The sequence below is a fragment of the Microcaecilia unicolor genome, chromosome 11, assembly GCF_901765095.1.
Source record: "Microcaecilia unicolor chromosome 11, aMicUni1.1, whole genome shotgun sequence".
In the NCBI taxonomy this organism is placed as follows: Eukaryota; Metazoa; Chordata; class Amphibia; order Gymnophiona; family Siphonopidae; genus Microcaecilia; species Microcaecilia unicolor.
In genome coordinates, this window is record NC_044041.1 from 33,132,932 (window position 1) to 33,156,867 (window position 23,936).

At 44.1% G+C, this 23,936-nt stretch overlaps 1 protein-coding gene across 7 annotated transcripts in view; it reads left to right on the forward strand.

Moving 5' to 3' along the window:
• Positions 1-23,936, forward strand: part of ATXN2 (ataxin 2) — a 401,010-nt gene that overhangs the window by 30,620 nt on the left and 346,454 nt on the right. For all 7 annotated transcript variants that reach the window (XM_030217312.1, XM_030217315.1, XM_030217310.1 and 4 more), the window contains exon 2: positions 23,353-23,386. In XM_030217312.1, coding sequence (XP_030073172.1) covers positions 23,353-23,386 — 34 coding nt within the window. The remainder of the gene's footprint in view (positions 1-23,352; positions 23,387-23,936) is intronic.

Sequence of the window (23,936 nt, forward strand, 5' to 3'; positions counted from 1 at the left end):
GGACTTAAAGGAAAGCAAATTAGCAGGTAAGGCCTAATTTCTCCATTGTCTATATGACATTTAAGACTAAAATATTCATGGAATAGAAATGTGCTCAGGTTTTTATGAAATGAACCATAAAAAACTTCATGGCTTAATTATTATTATTATTAGCATTTGTATAGCGCTACCAGATGCACGCAGCGCTGAACACCTCTAATGGTAATAAATTCTAGTAGTGAGTAATTGGATATGAATAAGAATGTTCATGATTGCGTTTAGAAGTAAGATATTTAACAGAAATATAAGGAAGATTGTTATCCCTAATTCTAGATGTCCTGGGAAAGCTAGAACAATGCAACAAATCATATGGATAAACTGAGCTCATACCATTTAAAGATCAGACACATCAACTTGTAAATAATCCTGGCAGTGGCGTCACTTACCATATCTCCGATGTCCAAAAATCAGCTTAGCCAGCAGTATTTTGTAGTAACTGTAGTTGGTATAATTGCTTCTGGGGTAATCCCATATGAACTGAATTACAACAGTCCAGCTGCGACAGTATATACGCCTGTACCAGAAAGTGAAGTGTTTCCTATAAAGATAGGAATGTACTGATCTAAACTGTCTTAATTTATAAAATAGTCTTACTACATTGTTAATTTGTGGTACAAAAGACAAGAGTGGTATCAAAAATAATTCCCAAAACTCTAGATGATTTTGGTCGCAGATTTTATTGGGATGTACATGGTGTGTGCAGTATTTTTTTCCGACGGCGCATATTTTATGTGGCAGTAATTTGCATGCTCATTGATTACTGCATTGTAGAATATTTTTTTTTGTTAAGTTTTGGTAGAAACCATGCACCCAGAGCATGTGGCTCTGTATGACCTTTTTACATCAGCCCATCAGTGCTGATTTTTCATAAAAATCAAAAAAAGGTACTGAGTTGGTTGGTGGGGGAAGAAGCAAGGATTTATACCTATGCAAACCATCTCCCTTGTTCTTTGCTCTCTCCTCATGAAAGAAAATGTCAGCTATTCTTGTCTCTCCTCTCATGTGCTGTTTCTCTTTCTCCTTGCCTGTCTTCCTTCCCAAACAGCCACAGTGGCCCAAGGACTCTCTCTTCTTTTTGGAATCTGGAAATATGTGCTCTGCTAGTCGCCTTGGAGCTGCTTCTTTACCCTTTGGTGACTGGCAGGTTGCATTTCTTCAGATGCCTGCAGCTGGCTGGGCTCCACCTGCAGCTTGTTTTGTCGTTTATGGCTGGTGGAATGGGCTTTGCCAGTTCTGTGCAATCTCTTTTCATTTTTGGCATCTGGAGGCATATCCACCAGCTGCAAATACCACTGATATATGAGATCAGCAGTCAAGAAGTACCAGCTTACAAGTTATAACAATGATTTGCAAGCGAGGGGGGTTCTTGTGATAGGAGATTTTTAAAGTTGTGTTCATATGCCACCGGCATTTTTATTGTTTGCATTTGTGTTTCTTTGATAACTTCTGTTCTAATTAGATTGTAAGCTCTGTCGAGCAGGGACTGTCTCTTCATGTTCAAGTGTACAGCGCTGCGTACGTCTAGTAGCACTTTAGAAATAAGTAGTAATAGTAGATAACTTCTTCTGTTGCAAAACTTTAATAAAGATATTTTCAAATAACAGTGATTTGCAGTAATGTCTCTAGATCTTGAATCTTGGCAAATGTGGTGACCCAGCCAAAAATGCACAGTTCGGAATGCATCAGCGAAGTACACAAGTATTTAAGTGTAGTAAAAAAAAAAAAAAAAGGTTACAAAATAGCTTTGATCCTTGCCCACACCAAGGCCTTTTAGCTCCAGAATCCTGAGAGAAAAGGTGGGAATATTGATGTCTTCTATTAGAAGAAGATATTTTTAAAGGGTTATATTTATCTGGGTTTCATAGTGTCAAAAATCAGATATTTTGCTCCATATTGGACTTCTGATGACTGAACAAATTCATTGTATAGTAATCTTTTCATACAGAATCTTTACCTTCCATCCTTTAAGCAATCAAAGGTTTTTGTTCTACATGCTCATTGCATTTGTAGGATGCCTCTTGTCACATTCCCACTGCTTATGCAATGTCACCAGTAGTCCCTTTGCTTTGTTGCTAGGACAGTTGGCATTTACAGTTTGGGACCCTTTTGTTTGGCCTTGCATCAACTCAAAGGGTGTTCATAAAAGTACTAGTTAATTCTGGTACCAACACTTTGGGAACAAGGGATATTTATATATGACAGCTAGCAAGATTGATTTATTTTGTAAATTTATAGCCCACTATTGTATAAATGTAATTATCTTTGTGTTCTATGAACTTAAGCAAAATTACAAGAGGCAGTGATCTGGCGATCTTGGGATTTGGTTGAATGATAAATGACAGGGATAAAAAAAATGGATTCACTTTAGTGGCATTCCTGAGGAGTCCAACCTAGAGTCAGTTCTGTTCAAACATTTTGTGAGTACGACTGCAGAGGGTTAGAAGGAAAAGTTTGACATTTTGCTGATGATAATCAGAGCTGCAACAAAGTGGACACCCTTGAGAACGTAGACAGAATAAGAAGTGATAAGCCTGCAAAAAATAGTCATACATTTGGGGAGTCCAAACATTCAAAGGGATGGGAGTGGGGTAAGGAACTGACGTGCACTAATTGGGAGAGACACCTTGAGGTGATAGTGCCAGATGATCTTAGGGTAGCAAAACAATACAGCCAGGCAATGACTAGAGCCAGAGGAATGCTGGATACATAGAGGTATAACCAGCAGTGAAAAGGAAGTGATCACTCCTCTACAGGTTGATGGTGAGGCCTTGTATGGAGCACTGTATTAAATTTTGGAGGCTGTATCCCAAGTAGGTTAGAGGTGGCTCAGTGAAAAACAACCCAAATGATTTGGGGTCTACAATAGACTTCATTTGAAATTAATTCAATTCAAATCAATTTTTATACTGCTAATATCCCCTTTCCAGGGTTCAGTGCAGTTTACATTCTAGGTGAGACAGAAGCGAAATAATGTTAGTGTGATGTTTGAGAAACATTAGAGACCATTGGATTAATGCATGAGACTAAAAACATAGGAAAGGATAATGGATGATATTGAGACACAGACATGGGAAGCAGCTGCTTGCCCTGGGATTTGTAGTATGGAGTGTTACCACGATTTGGGTTTCTGCCAGGTATTTGTGACCTGGCTTGGCCACTGTTTGGAAAACAGGATACTGGGCAAGATGGACCATTGATCTGACCCAGTATGGCTACTCTTATGTTCTTATGAAGTCATGATGAATTGTTATGATAAATAACAGGGGTGGTAATAAATGGATTCACTCTAGTAGCATTTCTGAGGGCTTGGGAATCTAAGAGGAGAGGAGAAACAGGGGGATACGATAAGATACTTAAATACCTAAACAGTGTTAATGCTTAGTAAGGTGAAATTGTCTTACTAGATAATTTCTTTTCCTTTAGTTGGCTGCATCATTCTGAACATGTGGGTGTTATCCCCTCCTACCAGCAGATGGTGGTAGAGAAAATGCTAGGCTTTTCCAGTGAGCTCACCGATATAACCTGCTGGTGCTCTGGGAAAGTTCTTGTATGCATCTGCCAAAGCACAGAAGGTCCCTTTGTAACCAGGGACGTAGCTATGGGTGGGCCTGGGTTGGCCCAGGCCCACCCAATCACTCAGGTCCACCCAGTTCTAAATGCTGGCGAAAAGTGCACAGCAGTAGCTGAGCGGGTCTGAGCCTTAGTTTCTGCCATCATGGCGGCAGCCCGCTCAGCTTACCTCCCAGTCCCACCACCTGCTTTTTAGCAGTCTTGGCATCTCGAGACTTCTTGTCCTCCTCTTCCTCGGTCAGTGCTGCCTTCCATCCCACACCACGGCCGTGATTGCTGAGCCTCGTTCTCGCACTAAACAAGCATAAGCTCAGCTGCTGCATGCGCCATGGCCGTGTGGCACTGCCTGCTCTCCCCCCCCCCCCCCCCCCCCGGCTAGGCCTGCAGTGCGCATGGCATGATGGCGGTGGCCGGGCCACAGACAGTGCCTCATGGGAAAGGCTGCTGCTGGCCTGGCTGTGTTGTGGGCACAGCTCCTTAGTTCACAGGTATGCCTGCCTGGTGCCCTGCCGGTCGGGTCTGGGTCTAGATGATTCAGTGCCGGTTGGGTTCTCTTGGGTTCTCGATAGTGAGTCACTTGAATCTTCGATCAGAGTCGCAGCAGCAGCCAGCAGCAGTAGCACTCCCCCGTGGCCCCACAACACAGTCTGAATCAGCCAAAGGAGCCTGGGTGCTACACCAGATGGCACATGCAACTGTAAGCAGCTGCCTAGCACAGCAGGTAATAACATTTAAATACATATTAAAAAAAATTTTTTTTTAATGTCATGTAATTTTTGTACTCAAAATGCTGGCTGGTGGTGGTGGGCTTCTGGATGGGTTAAGCACTTTACTGCCTAGGGCACAAAAAGGTATATTTAAAGATTAAAATATACCATTTTTTCCCTTAGGCAGTGAAGAGCCCACCCCCACCCAGAAGCCAACCACCAGCCAGCATTTTGAGTACTCTGGTCTGGCGGTGGACTTCTGTGTGGGGGATGGACTCTTCACTGCCTAGGTTAAAAATAAATAAATAAATAAATAAATAAATAAATAAATATATATATATATATATATATATATATATATATATATATATATATATATATATATGTCTCTTGCCCTAGGCAATGAGGAGCCCATCCCCACCTAGAAATTCACCAACAGTAAATTTTAATAGTGCCTAGCTTAATTTGTCTTTTTCTCTCATTTTGGTGGGTTTTTGGGTGGGTGGGGCATAGGGGAATCTGCTGTTGAAGATTTTGATATGTCTGCATCCTGTGTGCACAGCAGGTGGGCCTGTTCGACCAGATAGTCTAGACAAACCCTTCCTCCCCTTTTACCCTTTTTTCTTTCCTATCTTGAATTGTAGTTCTACCCTCCTTTCCTCAATTATGTTTTGTTATTTACCCTCCCCCCCCTGTATTTTAGACTGAAAGCCGCACAGATGTATTTACGATGGGCAGGATATTAAATCCTTAATAAATCTTGAAATCCTTGGGCAGAGGAAGCGGCTTGGCCACCCATAAGTGGAGTATATTTGCATATCATGTCTGGCAAGGCTACCAGCAGGACAGGACGAGGAAGACGCACTATGTTGCACAACTGCTGGCTTATCAGAGGCCTCAGGAAGAAGATGTACAGAGGCTCCTCTGCCGGCTACGGCTGAACCAGTGCAACTGGCCCTTGTGAGACTGCCTCCCTCTGGCGGCTGAAGCATCACTTTGAGCACTGGACTTAGTCATCATCAAGTCAAACACTGGTAGCCCCCAATGGTCCTGATTTAGCTAGACCTCTGCCCCTAGCTCTCCTCCCCCCCCCCCCCCGGATCCAGTTGGGAGCGGCTGAGGAAGTCCGCCTGGACATTGTCTTTACTTGCTAAGTGCACCATTGTTAAAGTCTGTAGATGCCCCTCTGCCCAGTCACAGAGGATTGTAGCTTCCAGCATCACCACTTGGCTCTGGGTGCTGCCCTGTTTGTTTATGCAGGCCACCACTCTGGTGCTGTCTATCATCACCCGGTGTGCCCTTCCCTAGGGCAGAGGAAAAAAACTTAATGCCAGGTGAACTGCTTGCATCCGTAGGGGATTTAATAACAAAGATGAATCCAGGGCGTACAGGCCCCCTGGGTCACCTGGCACAGGCAACATACTCGCCAGCTGAGGTGACTCACACTGATGGCAGCAACCATTCACTGTGAGGCTTCCAGCGATACCGCCTGAAGGAGGACAACTGCACAGCCCTACCATTCTAGAATGGCTTGTGCCTTTCCCAAGAGAGGCAAAAAGCGCTTGAAATCCTGAGTAACGAATACACCTGACCAACAAGACCAACACCAAGGCTGCTATCAAAGAGCTCAAGAGCCCACAGGCTTGCATCTAACTTTGGGAGTCGGGAGCTCACAGAGCCTGCATTACTGGATTTGAAGCTTTGCTGCCTGAACCTCCAGGAGCAAAACCATCTCGCGAACTAGGTCGAAGCAGACTCCCCAGATACTCTAGGATCTGGGTCGGGAGCAGGTGACTCTTCAGAAATTCATCGCCCAGCCCAGACCCCACCCTCCCCAGCCTCTTCCATTGAGCTGGCCTGGATCATCCAAATGTTCAAATATGGAAGCTCCTGGAGACTCTAACGCCTCAAGTGGATTGCCAATACCACCCACAGCCCAAAGGGAGGAGCCTGAAACTGGAAATGATGGCTAAGCACACAAAAGTGCAGACGCCATTTGTGATGCTCCACAATAAGAAGTTCAGAGAAGCACCCGAGAGGACAAAAGAATCCAGGAAGTGCAGCAAAGATAGAGCAGAGAACTTAAAATGTAGCCCGTGAGGGGAACGCATTCAATCCCTTTTTGGGACCATAAAATAAATAGTGGCCCTGACCTCACCCTGCAACTGGAACGGACTCCACTGCTCAAGTCGGGCAAACGTGGAAAGGTAAGAGCTTTGAGCTACATGGGGACATCATGAAGGTGTCTGCCATGGTTTGCGCAAATTCCAGGGAATATTCCCTGAACATCTTTTCACCGATCTCAGGTGAGATGGATGTGCTCGTAAAAGAGGAGTAATCTGCCTTTCCTCATAAGGAAGTTGTCCCATCCCTTTATCATTTTTATTGCCCTTCTCTGTACCTTTTCTAATTCCGCTATATCTTTTTTGAGATGCAGTGACAAGAATTGCACACAGTATTCGAGGTACAAAGACATTATAGCATTCTCATTTTTGTTTTCTATTTCTTTCCTAATAATTCCTAAAATTCTGTTTGCTTTCTTAGCCACCTCTGCACACTGAACAGAGGGTTTCAACCATATCAATGACCACACTTAGATCCTTTTCCTTGGGTGGTGATTAGGATTGTGGAACTTGTATCGCACTTGCTCACATTAAATGGCTTCTGGCATTTGTATCTTGTGATTTAACAACTTTGAATTACTTTGTGTCATCAGCAAATGTAATCACCTCACTAGTTACTCCCATCTCTAGATCATTTATAAATATGTTAAAAAGCAACTGTCCCAGTATAGACTTCTGGGGAACCCTACTATCTACTCTTCTCCATTGAGAATACTGACCATTTAACCCTATTCTGTTTTCTATCTTTTAACCAATTTTTAATCCACAATAGGACATTTCCTCTTATCCCGTGACTTTCTGATTTCCTCAGAAGTCTTTAATGAGGTACTTTGTCAAATGCCATTTGAAAATCCAGATATACAATATTGACTGGCTCACCTTTATCCACATGTTTATTCATCTCTTCAAAGAAATGTAGTAGATTAGTGAGACAAGATTTCCCTTGACTAAATCCATGTTGGCTTTGTCTCATTAATCCATGCTTTCGTATATGCTCTGTAATTTTGTTCTTTATAATAGTCTGTACCATTTTGATCAGTACCGATGTCAGGCTCATTGGTGTATAATTTCCCAGATCACCTGTGGAACCCTTTTAAAAAATTGGCGTTACATTGGCCACTCTCCATCTTACAGTATCATGCTTGCTTTTAAAAATAAATTAAATATTACTAACTATAGCTCTGCAAGCTCATTTTTTAAAATTTCTATCAGTATTCTGGGATGTATACCATCCAGTCCAAGAGATTTGTTACTCTTCAGTTTGTCAAATTGCTCTATTACATATTCCAGGTTTACAGAGATTTGTTTCAGTTTCTCTGACTCATCAGCATTGAATACCGTTTCTGGCACTGGTATCTCTCCCACATTTTCCTTGTTGAAAACTGAAGCAAACAATTCATTTGATCTCTCTCTGTTTCTCCGATACAGAAGCTGGAACTCATTCTTCCATAGAAATATTTTGGGCCTTTTTTTGGAGGGGGGGTGAGAGGGGCTATTTCTCTAGAACCCTCAGTCCGATTTGGTTCATTTTCAGACTTATCTTTTTACTGGCTTTTACCTTATACCAAGTTTCATCCCATTCTGTTAAGTTTTTGGAGAGTAATTTTTGCTCCCAGACACACAGACATTCTCAACACTTTTTTTTTTTTTTTTTTTTTTTTTACAATTCTTTCCGGCTTCCCTTTGTTGGAAGCAAAAAAACAAAGAAATGGCAAAGAAAATCAAATATACTAAAATATGAGACAACATAAAAACAGTCTGACTAATAATTAAAATGATTTAAGCAAGCAGGAGCCTCTGTCTCTCCATTGTTTGAAAGGTTAAACTGATTGCTGTGCATGCCATAGTGCGTTTTAAACTCTGTACTTCATCACATTTTGTATGGTGAGGTTTCATTATAGTTGATTGGGTTTCACTTCTTTCTAATGGTGTTCATAGTAAGACTCGTAATCAAATGTTACTTAGTTTTCCATCGCCTAAATTGATCAAAAAGTTTAAGGTATTTAACACCTCTATATATTATCAAGCTGTCTGTGTGGAATTCATTGTCGGTATCGATTCGCGGTATATCACATTAATCTTACGTTTCGGAAGAATCTTAAAACATACTTATTTGTAAAATATTTTTTATATATTTAGGTTATATTATTGTGTTTGAGGATGATTGTTCCTGTTTCTTCTTTTTTATTGATTATGTGATCCGCATAGAACTATTATTGGTTATAACATAACTTAACATGTGTCTTGCCAAGTACCATTTGTTGCTATGGACAAGGCTAGATTAAGCTGTTGGCAAACTTTGCACGTATTTTGTGCCCACATGCTTAGGGGCTCCCTGTGATATGCGTTCAGAACTTGGAAGGCTAGTATTGCCAACATGTGGCTTTTTTCCGAAGTCAGCAGAATTTTGCATTAATTGTCCAGAAAGTAGAATAATAAGTAACATGTCTGGACATTTTTCTACCTTTAAAACTGCTGTCTGCAGTTCTGCAGGATCCAGCTAGTGGGAAGGAAGTAGAGGCAAAGGACTGGAAAACAGCTCTAGTCACAGGAATGGAGGAGGTGACCAGGAAGAAATTCATGTGCTGTGAAGTTTCTGAATGGGGTGGGGGAAGAGAAATTATCCCCCTCCAGAAAAGCCACAATAGATTTCTATGGGAGAAGTAGTTCAACAGCTGCAGCATATGTACACTAATTCACTATAACTAGAAACATGACTATAGATAAAGGCTTTATCATATCATTCATGCCATCTACTATCTCTCCTCTACCTAAGACAGCCCATTCCCAACCTAGTCCTCAGAGATAGATTTGCATGCAATTGTGCATGCAAATCTATCTCATGCATATTTATTGTGGATATCCTGAAAACCTGATGGGACTAGGTGTCCCGCAAGGACTGGGTTGGGAATGGCTACTTTAAGATCCCACGTTCTTGTCCCATGCTTTCTTGTGAATTCAGATACAGTCTTTTGTTTACACCACCCCAAGAGGCCACTCAACCACCCTTTACATAAAAAAGTATTTCCTTGAATTACCCTTTTAACTTCATTTTGTGCCCTCTCATTCCAGAGGTTTCTTTCAATTGAAAGACTCGCTTCCTGTGGATTTATGCCACAGAGATATTTAAATGTCTCTATTATATCTCTTGTCTCCTTTCTTTCTCCCAGGATATACATATTGAGGTCTGTATGTCTGTCCCCATATGCTTTATGACAGAAACCACTGACCATTTTATTAGCTGCCTTCTGGACCAACTCTATCCTGTTTATCTTTTTTTGAATGTTCTGTCTCCAGAATTGTACACAGTACTCCAAATGGGGCCTTGCCAGAGACTTATACAAAGGCATTTTCACATCCTTTTTCCTGCTGGCCATTCTTTTCCCTGTGCACCCTTCTGATTCTTGCTGTCACCTTTTCTACCTGTTGGTCCACCTTAAGGTCATCAGATACAATCACCCACAAATGCTGCATTTATTTCATGCACAGAAGTACTTCACGTCAGGCTTACTGGGAAATTAGACCGGTAAACCTGACATCAGTGCTGGGCAAAATAGTGGACACTATTATAAAGAATAAAATCATTGAACACATGGACAGTCATGGCTTAAGGGGACAGAGTCAACATGAATTCTGCCAAGGGAGGTCTTGTCTCACCAGTTTGCTTCATTTCTTTGAATGCGCGAATAAACATGTGGGTAAAGGTGAACTGGTTGATGTAGTGTATTTTGATTTTCAGAAAGCATTTGACTAATTTTCTCAGGAGTCTCTCATGAGGGACTTTGAGTCATGGGATAGGAGGCAATGTTCTGTTGTGGATTAGGAATTGGATGATGGATAGAAAACAGAGGATAGGGTTAAATGGCCAATTCTCTAAATTTAAGAGGGTGAATAGTGGAATGCTCCAGGGATCTGTACTGGGACTGGTGCCATTTATCACTTTTATTAATGATACAGAAATGGAAATAGTGAGTGAGGTGATTAAATTTGCAGATGACACAAAACTATTCAAAGTTGGTAAAAAATGTGGATTGTGAAAAATTGCAGGAAGACCTTAGGAAATTGGAAGACTGGTCAACCAAATGACAGATGAGATTTAATGTGGACAAATGCAAAGTGATGCACATTGAAAAAAATAATCCAAATCATAGATACCTGATGTTAGGCTCCACCTTAGGAGCCAGCACCCAGGAAAAAAAAATCTAGGTGTCATTGTGAACAGTACATTGAAAGCTTCTACCCAGTGTGTGGTGGCGGCCAAAAAAGCAAACAGAATGCTAGGAATGATTAGGAAAGATATAGAAAATGAGACAAAAAATACTATAATGCCTCTGTATTACTCCATAGTTCGACTACATACAAAACGTTTGGATGACTTCTTAAAAAAAGTTCATAAGCCATTATTAAAATGGACTTGGGGGAAAAGCCACTGCTTATTTATAGGATAAGCAGCATAAAATGTACTGTCTTAGGATCTTGCCAGGTGCTTGTAACCTGGATTGGCCACTGTTGGAAACAGGATGCTGGGCTTGATGGACCTTTGGTCTGTCCCTGTATGTTAATACTTATGTTTTTATGTACACCTTGAGTCCTATGTGCAATTCTGATCGCTATAGCTTAAAAAAGATATCTCAGAGTTAGAAAACGTTCAAAGATGGGTGACCAAAATGATTAGGGGGATGGAACTCCTCTCATATGAGGAAAGGCTTAAGAAGTTAGGACTCTTGAACTTGGAAAAGAGATGGCTGAGGGGGGATAGGATACAAAATACTGAGTATTTTAGAATGGGTAAATGTAAATCAATTTTTTTGTACTCTTTCAAAAACTACAAAGACTAGGGAACGCTTAAGGAAGTTATATGGTACTACTTTTAAAATGAACAGGAGAAAATATTTTTTCACTCAACGAATTGTTAAGCTCTGGAACTTGTTGCTGGAAGATGTGGTACCAGCAGTTAGTATATCTGGGTTTAAAAAAAAGGTTTCGACAAGTTCCTGGAGGAAAAGTCCATAGTTTGCTATTGTCCCTGGGATCAGTAGTATGAATCTTGCTACTATTTGGGATTTTGTCAGCCAATTGTGACCTGAATTGGCTACTGTTGGAAGCAGGATACATACTGGGCTAGATGGACAGTTGGTCTGACCACTAGCTATTCTTATGTTCCTATACTGCTCCCTCTTTTTTTTTTTTTTTTTGCAGTCCAACTGTATGACCGTACTTTTTTTTTTTTTTAGCATGACTCTTAGTTACCATTTTCTGGACCATTCTTAAAACATCACTAGATCCCTTCTCATGTTATCCACACCAGGGTAGAAGCTGACTGAATTTTGGTATGTGCATCAAAGCCCCACCCCCACCCTTCAGAAAATAAGCTGCACCGCCCCCCCCCCTTGCGCTGCCTGACCACCTTGTAGGCCCTCCATGGGCCTACCTTAACAAACCCAGGAACGGAGCCCACTTATTTCTGCTTGCTGCCACTGGTGAATCAGGATGACTGCCACAGAAGGTCCCAGCAGCCGTGACCTATTTTCTGGTGGAAGGAGTTGGGCGGGGAGGCCAAGTTGAAATTCAGTGCATTCAGTTTCAGTTGTAACCAAAACCACTGGTGGTGGTATCTGCACAGAGGCAAACCTTACCTGACAGCTCTCCGCAGTATGACTCGCAAAGATGTTAAAAAGAGATGGCCCAAGGACTGATCCCTGTGGCACACCACTGCTAACTCCGTTTACCACTGTCGTCTATCTCCTTCCACTTAACCGGTTTCTAACGTAGCCAATCATTTGGGCCCATATCAAGGACATAATACCAGAGACTTGACGTTAAAAAAGCATGCTAAAAAAAACCAACTTATAAATATCAGTGAAACGTACAAATAAGCATTGGTCTTTTGATGCTCTTCACAAAAAAAAAAACCCCCCAGCAGATACTGGAATTATAGCAGAAACAATTTTGATTATGTCACCTATATCATATGTGTAGAGTTAAGATTACATTGCATGATTTATTGTGTTGTTGAAATTGTCCAAAAACACACCTATTTACATAATGTACCCCCTGTTTACTAAGCCGTGCTAGTGGCTGCTGTGCACTAATGCCGACACAGCCCCGCATGGCAGCCGCTAGCATCGCTTAGTAAACGGGGGGGGGGGGGGGTATGTTCTATAAATAGGTGTGTTTTATTTTTTAGCATGTTTTTTTAATGTCTGGTATTATGCTCTGTTTTTTTAAATATATTTTGTATGTTATGGTGAGAAACACCTGACACAGGCATTCGCCAAAACATGGGCTGTGTTGGGTCTTTGAATAAACATTGCTTCCTCTGCAATTTGGCTCCACCTCATGGTTCCGTCTGGCTGATCACACTTTCTCATTTCACAACTTTTGAGTTGGTGTTTCCCTCTGAGCTGCATGCTCTGTATTATTTCCGTAACTGAAAAATAATGCAGCCATGCTGAATCTTGTAAGCCAGATGAGTAACTCATGTTGAAGCAGATTGTGCCCATCTAAAATGATATAATGCAGCCAACAGCTGAACTGTATGGCTTTCACCGGATAGGAAATGTAAATAGAACGAAAAAACACAACTGCCTTTACCTTAAGAAAAAAAAAAAAAGCAGACAGGGACATCTGCTGTCATATTAGCAATCCAGTCAATTTCTCAAACCATAACAATTCATTAAGAACTAGCAATGTTTTTATTCAAAATGTTTTTCTGTTATAATTCCAATATCTGCTATTTTTGCTGCAAAGAGCTTCAAAAGACCAACGTTTATGTTGTACTTTTCACTTGTATTTATTTGTTTTTGAATTTTTTTAGCATGCTTATTTAATAAGTCTCTGGTATTTTGTATGTTTTATGGTAACAGACCCCTGATGCAGGCATTCGCCAAAACATGGGCTGTGTCGGGTCTTTGAATAAAATTGCTTCCTCTATAATTTGGCTCCATATTTGGGTTACATCTGTGGTCAATCACACTTTTTCGCATTCCACAGAAATAATACAGCCAAAGAAGTTTGGTAGCCAGTGATGTTTTGGAGCTGGTTCAGTTACCCAGTTGCATAGTTCTTCCATTCTTCAACTGTGGTGCACTTCCATATGTGGTGCATAATTCTTACTATATCTTCCTGTGCTTCACAGCCACTTTGGTTGCAAGCTTTCTGCATCCACTTGTGTTGCATGGGATGGAAGCCCTCCTAGGTTGTGAGATTGCAGCAACCACCTGGGTTGCACAGTGGTGCTTGCCACTGTTTGTACAATGGTAACGGCCACCTGAATTTCACCTTTGGGTTTCTTCACAGAAGCAGCAACCACTTGTATTACTTTCCTAAGCAGCTGCTGGTCTAGATCTCTTGCAACATCTACCTATGTGGTCCTGCTCCCATCATCTCTGTTGTATGGTTGCAACAGTCACCTGTTTTGCATAGCTGCAACAACTGGTCATTTCCATAGTTCCAGCATCTGACAATTCTACTCAGCTTAAGCAACTGCCTATTTTCCATCTCTGCAGCGACAACCATCTGTTGTATACAGTTGCACAGTCGGCTGTGTTGTGCAGCTGAAATAGCTGAATTTCTTTTTTACCTTCAGCTGTCGCCTACATGTTGTAGTGTTCCAGGTCAGCTGTGTAGCACAACTAGTCTGTCTCCCTGTATGTGCTATGTGTGCCTGTACTACACAGTTTCAGCAGTTGCCTGTATATTTCAGTTATGGAAGCTCTGTATATGGCACAGTTGCAAAGCTGCCTATGTGGCATCGGATATACCAGCTGTCTGTGGGACATTTTAGATTCACATTTGTGCAGCTTCCCAGGCAGCACCTGACCCCATGACCTTGGCTACGGTATCAATAAGTAGGGTATCTGAGTGTAGTATCCATGTGCTTGTTATTTATCATATTACATGCAGCATCTGTAGATATGGCTTCAGCTGCAGCATACAAGCCTGTGGCTTCAGATGCAGTGGCCACCTGTATGATGCCAGTTACTACAGCTACCTCTACCACTCTGCTACTGTATGGTTCCAGCTACCGTAGCTGCCTTTGTCACCAGCCACCACAGCCACCTGTATGAAGCCAGCTATTGCAGTTGCCTCTGTCACCAGCCACCGCAGCCACCTATTTGATGCCAGCTATTGCAGCTGCCTCTGTCACCAGCTACTGCAGACACCTGGTTGTCTCTAGTTTTGCCAGCCATGTCTATAGCTTCAACTGTGGTGGCTACATGCGTAATATCTCTTGATGCATTTGATTATGGTGCTTAGATGCGTCGGTAGACTGTCTTCTCTGGTTTTGGTGGCTATGTGCCTCATCTGTTCTTCCCAACGTTTTGGTACAGTGTCGCTGGTCACCCATTTGGCTTAGGCTATATAAACCACATACCTTGTATGATTCTACTGTCTAACTGTTTTGCATAGCTAACTTGATAGCACTGGCATTAGCCACTGTTGTTACATAACTTTAGGAAGTCTTTGATATTGTGATTTTATTCTAAGCCTAATAGGCTCCCATTCTTGGTTGTCCTGTCTGAGTTTTTCATATTTCGTGACGTGTCTCAAGGCCCTTATCCTCTCTTCTTGCTCTTATGATTGACATTTGGATTTTCATGTCTGAATAGGTTATTCTTTGGCACCAGGTCAGTCAGTAGCCATTCTATTTAGATCCCATTGGTCTTCCTTTATTCTCAGTGAAGGGTGATTCATCAGTTTCCCTTTGGATTTCCTGGTTGTCATAGATATAGAAGGGGAAGCACAGTGGTTTTTCAGCTCCTGATAGCTTTATATTCACATCTCTGGATATTGAACTCCTCCAGGACTTCTGTTGTAGTTGCAATATTCCCTCGTAGATGTGCTGTGGTCTTACGGTGTTGCCTTCAAAGATCTATTTAAGAAAAATCACCAGTTGGGTTTGTTTCTTGGTTTACGCATCTCTTCCTCGGTCTATCAATGTTATTTTTTTATTATTCCTACTTATCATGGAACTCGCTTCCTTCTCCTCTTCCATACCCTTTGTCTTTCCAGAGTCCTTCTTTGTTGTTTTTACTAGGTTCCACTGGAAAGAATCTTTAAGGCTATTCCAGTTTCTCTTTTTTGAGTGTTTCAAACTTTTAGTCCCGCTCTGTGTTGGGGACACTCTTTTGCTACATTCCATTGGCCTGGACTGGTCTGATAGGATGCTAAGGAAGGAAAAAGTCTTACCTGATAACTTTCTTTCCATTAGTCCTATCAGACCAGCCCAGAATCTCTCCCTGGTTGATTAATTTTATTTGGGTTACAAGTAGGGTTACAAGCTATATTCCTTGTCATCAAGCAGATGAAGCCATTACGTACGGGTTGTGTCCATCAACCAGCAGGGGGAGATAGAGAGCACTCAACTTTTCACAGTGCCTCATGGCCAGCTAGCTCCACTGCCTCTTCAGTATTCTCTATCTCCCCAAGCAGGGTGGCTGCAGCTTCTTCGAGCTCCATCAAAAATCTGCCTGGGGGTGGCTCCTGGCTTGCCAGTTGTTAGCCGGGGTATTAGAGGCTATAGCAGCTTCACTTTGAAGGCACATAGGTCATCCCTTTCCCTGCCTTACCTATGCCCCCGTGGATGTGGACATATTAGCTTGCTTTTCCCTCTCCTTTCCCACTCAGTGGATGCAGGCACATTGGTTCGCCTTTCCCTGCCTTTCCCACTTATCTGAGCCTCTGGAGTGATTTTATTTACCTCTTTTGCCTCTGCTTTCCTCACAGCATTAAAAAAAAAAAAAAAAAAAAATTAGTCACGTCGTGCTTTAGCGCAGCGATCTTGGAAAAGAGGTTTTTTTCTTGAGATTCTTCTGCAGGACTGGAGCTGTGATATTCGGTCTAGTGAGGTAAGAGTGTTTTCTGACTCCTCCGGGGTGGGCCCGCGATCTGGACGTTTTTGGCGCGAACTGCCATTTTTTAATTTTACCGCCGTTTTTGGCGATGGCTGCGGAGACTGTAAAGCGCTGTTCTAAATGTGGCAAGCGCAAATCAGCAGAGGGGCTCTGTAATTCATGCTGTACAGACGGTAGAGCCGGCCCGAGCATGGCGAGCGGCGATCTTTCGCGCTCTGAGCTGGCAGCAGACGCCATTTTGGATTTTCCACATGGTGCAGCCTCCGTTGCGACGGAGAGCCCTGAATCTGGGGGGGGGGGGGGGTCCTCTGAGTGAGGCTAATAATAGAGCTGATAGCCCTGGGCAGGATCCGGGCGGTCAGGGAGCGGTTTTCTCCCCTGATTTTGTTTTAATGCTGCATAGGGCATACATGCTTAAAAGAGCTCTTCCACAGGGATCTTCGGACCCTCTGCCTGCCCCCCCGGTGGATCCTGACCTTTTGGAGTTGGCTTTGCCTGTTTCTTATCCTCCTGATAAACGCAGAAGGGCTAATTCCCCTTCTGAGTGTGGCGTACCCCCCTTTTCCCCCCCGTGGTTGGGCTATGAGGATGATTCTGAGGGGTCTGGCAGAACTTCTTGGGCTGAGGAGCCAGAGTCGGGTGCAGAATTGCCACAGGAGCTTGATCCGTCTGCGGTGAGGATTTTCCACCGCGAGGAGCTGCCAGCGCTTATTTCAGATGCCTTACAAGCCCTCTCGATTGAAGATCCTGGGAGTGGCACGGCCTCCTCTGTTAATCCAAGGATGGCTAGTACCAGAAAGCCTGCTCGAGCCTTTCCTTTGCATGACTCCATCCAAGAGCTTATTTCGGCTCAATGGGCTGACCCCGAGGGACTTTTGAAGGTTTCCAGGGCTATGGGGCAATTATACCCTCTGAGTGAGGAACATTTGGCTTTCTTTGCAATGCCTAAAGTGGATGTCCTGGTCATGGCTGTGACAAAGAGAACTACCCTCCCTGTTGAAGGAGGTGTTGCCCTGAAGGATATTCAAGACCGCAGGCTTGATTCAGCTCTGAAGCGGTCCTTTGATTTGGCAGGTCTCACTGTTCGGGCGTCTGCATGCAGTTGTTATGCTGCTAGGGCCTGCCTGGCTTGGTTACAGCAGGCAGTGGAACAGCCCGGTGATGGAGTGGAGACCTTATCTGAAGTGGCTCCGCGGATGGAGTCGGCCTTGTCCTTTTTGGCTGACGCCTTTTATGATATGGTCAGAGCTTCGGCTAAACAAATGGCTGTAGCAGTGGCGGCTCGCAGCACTCTTTGGCTACGACATTGGGCGGCGGACATGGCCTCTAAGCAAAGGTTGGTGAAGTTGCCCTTTGAAGGCCTTCTCCTGTTTGGTGAGGAGCTGGAAAACATTGTTAAAGGCGTGGGGGATTCCAAACCTCAGCGCTTGCCCGAAGGTAGGCCGAAGCCTTCCTCTAAGGGCCAGGCGGTCCGCTCCTCTTACAGACCTCGCTTCCGTGAAGCTAGAAGCTACCGCCTGGGGCGTGCTGCTGGGTTCACTTCTCGTGCCTGCTTTCAGCAGAGAAACTCCTTTCACTCGGACAAACGTTCTGCAGCTGCCGGTTCAAGGGCAACCCTGGAGTTCAGGGGCGACTCTCTCAATGATGGTGCGCTGGCCCCTCCTCGTTTCCTGTCATCGGAGGAAGACTTTCCCTCTTTTTCGAGGAGTGGGCCAAAATCTCCGCAGATCAGTGGGTCTTGGACCTGATCAGAGACGGATACCGAATAGAATTCGATGCCCCGGTGAGAGACGTGTTTGTGGCGTCCCGATGCTGTTCTGCCGCCAAACGGGCGGCGGTAGAGGAGACTTTGCACAGTCTGTGCCAGATAGGGGCTGTGACCCCGGTGCCTCCCGCAGAACAAGGTCTAGGCCGCTACTTCATTTACTTTGTGGTGCCACGAAAAGGCGGGTCTTTTCGCCCGATCCTGGACTTAAAAGAGCTAAACAAGTCCTTAAGAGTGCGGCTTTTTCACATGGAAACCCTGCACTCCGTCATTGAGGCGGTACAGCCAGGAGAGTTTCTCACGTCTCTGGACCTGAAAGAAGCTTACTTGCACATACCAATTTGGCCCCCGCACCAGAAGTTTCTGCGGTTTGTGGTGTTGGGAAAACATTTCCAGTTTCGGGCCTTGCCTTTTTGCCTCACCACAGCTCCCCGAACCTTCTCCAAGGTAATGGTGGTAGTAGCTGCCTTTCTCAGGCGAGAGGGTATCCGGGTTCACCCGTACCTAGACGACTGGCTCATCAGAGCACTCAGAAAAAGAGAGTCATCTAGCTACAGCCAGAGTGGTTTCAGTCCTTCAATCTCTGGGCTGGGTTGTCAATATGGCCAAAAGTTACCTGACCCCCTCCCAATCTCTAGAATATTTGGGGGCCAGGTTCGACACAGCCTCGGGCTGTGTTTCTTCCCAAGCAAAGGCGGTGCAAGCTTCAGAATCGGGTCCGTCTGCTCCTGAGGATGCCCCGCCCGCGAGCTTGGGACATTGTCCAGCTGTTGGGATCGATGACGGCCACCTTGGAAGTGGTGCCATGGGCGAAAGCGCACCTGAGACCTCTACAGTATTCTCTACTTCAACGATGGTCTCCAGTATCTCAGGATTGTCAGTGCAGACTTTCTTGGCTCCCTGCGGCCCGCCTCAGTATGGAGTGGTGGCTCTCGGACAGCATGTTGCGGCGGGGAATGCCGCTGGCGCTCCCTGATTGGTGCCTAGTGGTGACAGATGCCAGCCTGAAGGGCTGGGGCGCACATTGCCAGGGGAAGCATGCCCAGGGTCTGTGGACGCCCGACGAGTCGGAGTGGTCTATCAACCGCCTAGAGTTGAAAGCAGTGTTTCTGGCTCTTCTGGCCTTTCAAGTGACCCTGGAAGGATTGGCTGTCTGAGTGATGTCGGACAACACGACAGCAGTGGCCTACATAAATCGACAAGGCGGCACTCAGTGCAGAGCTCTAGCCACGCAGGCCGAACAAATTTGCCACTGGGCCGAGCTGCATCTACAGTCCCTGTCAGCAGCTCACATTGCAGGTCAGAGCAACGTGCAAGCCATCTATCTAAGCAGGCATCAGATCGATCCAGCGGAGTGGGAACTAGCAGACGATGTATTCCTGCAGATATGTGCCAAATGGGGCAAGCCAGTGATGGATCTTATGGCGACAAGTTCCAATGCCAAAGTCCCGTGCTTCTTCAGCAGACGGAGAGATCCTCGCTTTGCTGGGTTGGATGCCTTGGCTCAACCCTGGCCCCTGGGCTTGCTGTATGTCTTCCCTCCGTGGCCCTTGATAGGGCGAGTGCTCCTGCGGATTCGGCTGCATCCAGGAGAAGTGGTGCTCATCGCTTCGGATTGGCCCAGGAGGCCTTGGTATGCGGACCTCCGACAGATGCTGTTGGAGGCTCCCTTTCCGTTACCTCTGGTTCCGCACCTGTTGTCACAGGGTCCGGTGGCCATGGAGGACGCCTGCCGCTTTGGCCTTATGGCATGGCGATTGAGAGGAGGAGAAAGATATTGCAGCTTCCCAAGGTGGGCTCCCTTTTTATGGCAGTGAATAAGAAGACCACCTTGGTTTTGTAAGGGGACATCACCCTAAATGACCTACAAGATAGGAAGCTAGAAGGCTCACTGAGCTTTTGAAGTGGCCTCTTTGGGCCTTCAAGTAACAGTGTGCAGCTTGTTCATGGCAAGAGCATGTCTGAAGTGGCATTGGCAGTCTGCAACACAAGACCGGTGCCGTAACACCCAACTGGATGCAGGGTTGGTCTGCTTGGGGGATGCTATTTATGACATGTATGGCCTACAGTATGTCTTTGGTTGTCACGACACATTGGCAACTCTGATTGTGGTATTGGGCAGTGGATGCAGTGTCAGAATCATGTCTAGTTAAACTGCCCTTTCAGTGCAGTGGCTATTTGGAGGAGATCTCAGTAGCTTTGTGAAAGAACTTTGGGTAACTAAGCCAGATCGGTTGCCAGAGGAAAGGCCAATAGCCTGTGGTCATCCGTTTTCAGGGGGCTCTCAATTTCTTATTTCAAGACGAAAGCAATATGGGAAGTGTGGGCCAAAATCACACTGGACCTGCGGGTTCTGGATATTCATACAGCAGGTTACAAGTTGGAGTTCTCCTGCCCTGTAGCTCCTCTTTTCTTTAAATCTCCTTGTTGAAAGGGAACCAAGGTGGTTGAGATTCAGGCCACCGTAGATTCCTTGCTGGTGCTCCGGGCCATTGTTCCAGTTCCCCAGGTGGAACAGGGAGAAGTCATAGTCTACTTCATTGCACCAAAGAAAGGAGGCACCTTTCGTCCTGTCTTAGATGTTAAAGGTCTAAAGTGCTGCCTCCGACAGTCCCACTTTCACGTGGAAACACTAAAAGCAGTCATAACCTCAGTTCAAGCGGGAGAATTTCTCACTGCCCTCAATCTCAAGGAAGCTTACTTGCATATAACCCATATGGCGGCTGCATCAGAGGTTTCTACATTTTGTGTTGCTGGTTCATCATGTTCGGTTCACCACGGCACCAAGAACGTTTACCAAAGTTACAGTGTTGCTGGTGGTGGCCTTCCTTTCATACCAGGGATTCAGAGTTCACCTGTATCTCGATGAGTGGCTCATTTGTTCGTCATTCTATTCGGACAGTGTGGCGGCAATGGACAAAGTTGTCCATCTTCTGCAGTTGAGTTGAAAGATCTTACACTAAAGACAGCGTTTTTGGTGGCTGTTGTGTCAGCACGCAGGGTTTCAGAGCTTCAGACTCTCTTGTCAGAATCCCTTTCTCTGCTTTATGGAGGCTGGGATCCTTTCACAAAGAGGACGAGGAGGCTCAGTATTCTTCCTTGAAGCTTTTCGTTGTCTATAGAGTCCTCATTAGATATTGGGAAGTCACAGATGAGACTTCTTGTCCTTTTTGGTAAGCAGAGGCTTGGCCTCATGGCTTTCAAGCCCACAGTTGCTTGATGTCTGAAGGAGACTATTGCGTCAGCTTATTTGCTTGTGGGGAAGCAGGCTCCTCAGGCATTGTGGGCTCATTATACAAGGTATACATCAACATCCTGGGTGGAGACTACCTTACTGTGTCTGGCGGATATTTGCAAGGCTGTGACATGGTCAACGCTGCATACCTTTGTTAAGCAGTATAGATTGGATGATGTTGCATGTCCAGAAGCCAGTTTTGGGGCTTCGGTTCTCAGGGCTGCATCGCCAGTATCTCACCCACTCTATGGATTGCTTTTAAACATCCCACAAGTTCTGGAATAGTGGGATGCTATGTAATGGAAGCGGAAATGAGGTCTTACCTGATCATTTTCTTTCCCATTAGGCCTTCCCACTATTCCAGAGACTCTCCCAAGGTTTCTGAGATGTCTGGTTGGTGTGAAGTTATGGGTCAGATAATGACTGTTGCCTTGCATGGTGCTTCTTGCATATCTCTTGTTCTCTACAAGTTGTCCAGAAATGCGAGAGGTCCACACGTTTGCTTGTCTGGTTAGTGTTAGGTTAAAGAGTTGTTTAAGGTTGTTGTGTTTATTCTGAGTTTCTCCTTAATGCTTGTCTACATAAATACTGTGGAGCTGGACTGGATGCCAAGAGAGATATGTCTCAGCTAGAGAATGACACGGGGACAACGTTTGTCCCTGCACGGTGCCCGTGGGTTCTGTCTCTATCCCTGCCCCTGCAGGATCTGTCTCCGTCCTTACCCTGTCTCCGCAGGTTCTGTTCCTGTCCCCACAGGCTCTGTTCTCATCTGCAGAACCCTTGAACAATTATGATTTTATTTTTAAATCTTTTTATTAAAGTATAAAAAGGAACAATATGTTGTGCAACTATTGTGTATAAATTACAGATAGAAAGCAATAATAACAGTGAGCAGCTATAACAACCTTCCTCACCACCACCCTCTACCCTTCCAACCCCAACAATAGCTGATTTCTACTTCCCCAAGGAATCCTAATCCACCCTGTTAAAATGTCCAGGGGTACAAAATACAACCTGTTCTGTATGCCCTAGAGGGGAGAAATATGCCCTATGAAGCACTGTTATGATTTTTCAATCTGTGGATGAATAAGAAGTCATCAACAATCTCAGGATTCAATCTAGCTCTCCTGTCTTCCACAGTTCTTCCTGCAATAGAAGATGTCTTCTTAGAAGATGTGCTGGTAGCAGGATGTACAGGATCCCCCCCCTTGCAAATTTTGCTAGTTGTGGCCAGCATGTTTGCTTGTTTTTCCAAAAAATCTAAATATTGTTGCCTGCATCACTCAAACATAAATAACAGTCTAGTTCATTAACAGACTTCAAAGTAGAAAATGACACAAGGACAAAGTTTGTCCCCATCCTCGTGGGCTCTGTCCCCATCCCCGTGGTTACTGCGGGTCCCCGTCCCCATGTCATTCTTTATTCTCAGTTCAGTTTTCAGTTCTTTATCTCCACCTATTGGTTGATGGACACAACTATCTCACAGGTTCTGGAATAGTGGGAAGGACTAATGGAAAGAAAATTATCCAGTAAGACCTACTTTCTCCATTTCGCCAACACCAGTCCCAATACTTGCGTGCACGTACACACTCACAGAGGGATTGGAAAGAATTTAATGAGCTATGCTCTGCATGCTTTTCCTAGTTATTTTTTTTCCAAAGCAGTTTACAAGGACTTCTGGATTCATTTTGAATAGCAAAGATTACCAAATCGCCCTTTACTGGTCTGTAGTGTAGGTTATAGTGTTTTGTATTTAATGACTTCGTTCCTTTTTCCCTCAGAACCCTGAGTAAATATATAGGGGTCCTTTTACTAAGGTGCGTGCTTAAATACTAAGAAGTGCATCGGTATAAAATAAGCTTCTTAGGATTTAGTGTGCACCAGTTAGCACACCTTAGTAAAAGGACCCCATAGTGTTTACACTGAGTATTATTGAAAACAATTTTTATTGTTACGTGCCTCTTGTTCACCTGTTTGTTTCTAACATAATATAATACAGTTTTTATGAATGTCACATTTTAAAAAAATGATCTTTAGTATGTTTTACTCATTTCAGAGGTCGTAGCAGTGGAAAAGGGCCATCTCCATCTGTAAGTTACATTTAAAATATTTTTTAGAATCAAGTCTTTGAGCATAGTTTGTATATTTAAATATTTGATAAAACAGGTGCTCGAGATTAAAACATTGGTGTATGAAACCAAGAAAATGAGCACACTTTTGTATCCAGAATTTATAATTTGTAATTGAAGTTATTGATGTTTTGATTCATGCATTGAAAAAATATTTTGGTTTAAGAATGGAAAAGTTGGAATAGATTAAAAAGACCATTCTCATGCTTGCCAAAAGGGAAGGTCTAAATATATATGCAAGGCATCAGCTCTTCTGGTTGAATACCTTTATTTTGTAATTTTTAAATAGGGCAAATACATTTTATTCACAGTTGGCTCTTCCATCCTTGCAGTATCCATTTTGGGCACTATGGGACTTCTGAAAGTCTGCCAAGGGCAAGCAAGCACTGAGTAGTGGAGCCTTTGGGGTTACTTGTGGCCAAATCACGAGTCCACTGTGAATTGCAGGAGTCTTGGGTGCCCAAGGTTGCAGTCTTCTGGTGCATGGAAGCAGATTATGAAGCCACTTTGT